This window comes from Hippopotamus amphibius, chromosome 5 (assembly GCF_030028045.1).
Source record: "Hippopotamus amphibius kiboko isolate mHipAmp2 chromosome 5, mHipAmp2.hap2, whole genome shotgun sequence".
Lineage (NCBI taxonomy): Eukaryota > Metazoa > Chordata > Mammalia > Artiodactyla > Hippopotamidae > Hippopotamus > Hippopotamus amphibius.
In genome coordinates this window covers 15,272,522-15,273,778 of record NC_080190.1, presented here as the reverse complement: position 1 = coordinate 15,273,778, position 1,257 = coordinate 15,272,522, and the positions used below count along the sequence as shown (strand labels likewise).

Here is a 1,257-nt window from a genome sequence, read left to right as displayed (position 1 = left end):
GTAGGGACCTGGGACAAGCACCCTCTTCCCTCCAGCCCCTGTCCCCCCGCCCCGCGCTGCGGCAACGCCGTGCGCCTGCGCCGCAGAGTCGCGCACGCGCGCCGCCGCCGCGGGCGTCGGGGGCAGTGGTCGTGCCGAGCCCCGACCCTGGAAAGGAGCAAGCCGGGCGGAAACCTGGGTGAAGGGGTCTCGAGAGGGAAAGTGGTGGTCTGGGAGCTGCTAGAGGAGTGAGGGCTGTGGGTGACAGCACAGGCCCTGGCAGGCATCCTCGCCACTTCCGGGCGGGCCTGCCCCGGCTGCCAGTTGTCTTTTTAATCACAGACCTGAATACCTCGTAGCTCAGTTTACCAACCTCCAGCGGCCTGTTGACCGCGGGACGAACGCCGTGGCATTCGCTGCAGCTTAGCCTCGCCTACCCCGGGGCCTCATACTCAGTAGGCTCCCAGCGCTGCCAGGGTTCAGTCCATTTCAAACCTCCGCCCCTTTGGCTTGTGCGCCCTTCCCTGCCTGGATGCCCGTCCCACCAGACGAGCTCGCACCTTGACTTCAAATTTAGAGCAAAGTCTTGCCCACTTCGCCCAGGACTAATCGTCCTTCAGCGTTCTTGTAGCATCCCCTGCGTGTATTGAAACCCTCCTTAGGCAGCTTGTGAGCTCCTGTGGAGAGCGGGGGCCTTTTCGTATACCCCTCCTAAGCCCTGTGCCCAGCGCACCGTCTGGCACGTACCTTCGCCTTAAGCAGTGGGCAGTTGAAACAAAGGCAAGCGTTTTCTCACTTCCGGATCCAGAAGTGCTAACCAACACCCACCTTCTGGAAGGCATCATGGTTGGGACTGGTAGGAATTTGCACTGTGGTGAGGAAATATGACAACAGCAAGCAGAGTATGTAAATGCTGTGAAGAAGCATGATGTGTTTACAGGGTTCAGAACCACATGTTGTTGAGGCAGTTAATATAGGGGATGTTGCACGAATGTGTAGAATGTTTATTTTTCTCGGCGGTGGCCTAGACGTCAAATTGGGGGACGGGCGAGGGGGGAGGTGTTTACTGATGCACCTTGTGCCGTGTGCTTTATGTGACATCACTTCATCCTCAGGACCATGGTGAGGTAAACATGATTCCTGTTTTACAAATAAAGGAACTGTGGCCCAGTGAATTTAAATGAGTTTCCCAAGGGACACAGTGAATGACAGTGAGTAATCAAACCAGGTCTGTGTCCCTGGTACCTAGCAGAGTGCGAGGTACATGGGGGACACTCA

General features: G+C 57.0%; 1 protein-coding gene across 4 annotated transcripts in view; it reads left to right on the top strand.

Annotated features, from left to right (window-relative positions):
- The window catches only part of ENO4 (enolase 4), a 37,936-nt gene that overhangs the window by 325 nt on the left and 36,354 nt on the right, over positions 1 to 1,257 (top strand). Inside the window, exon 1 of one of the 4 annotated variants that reach the window (XM_057737607.1) lies at positions 96 to 881. The exons of 2 other annotated variants lie outside the window; for them this stretch is intronic. In XM_057737607.1, the coding sequence (XP_057593590.1) occupies positions 864 to 881 (18 nt within the window). In that variant the 5' untranslated portion in view covers positions 96 to 863. Of the gene's footprint in view, positions 1 to 95; positions 1,107 to 1,257 lie in introns of those variants that run through there. One more of the 4 variants, XM_057737608.1, reaches the window with a different exon arrangement.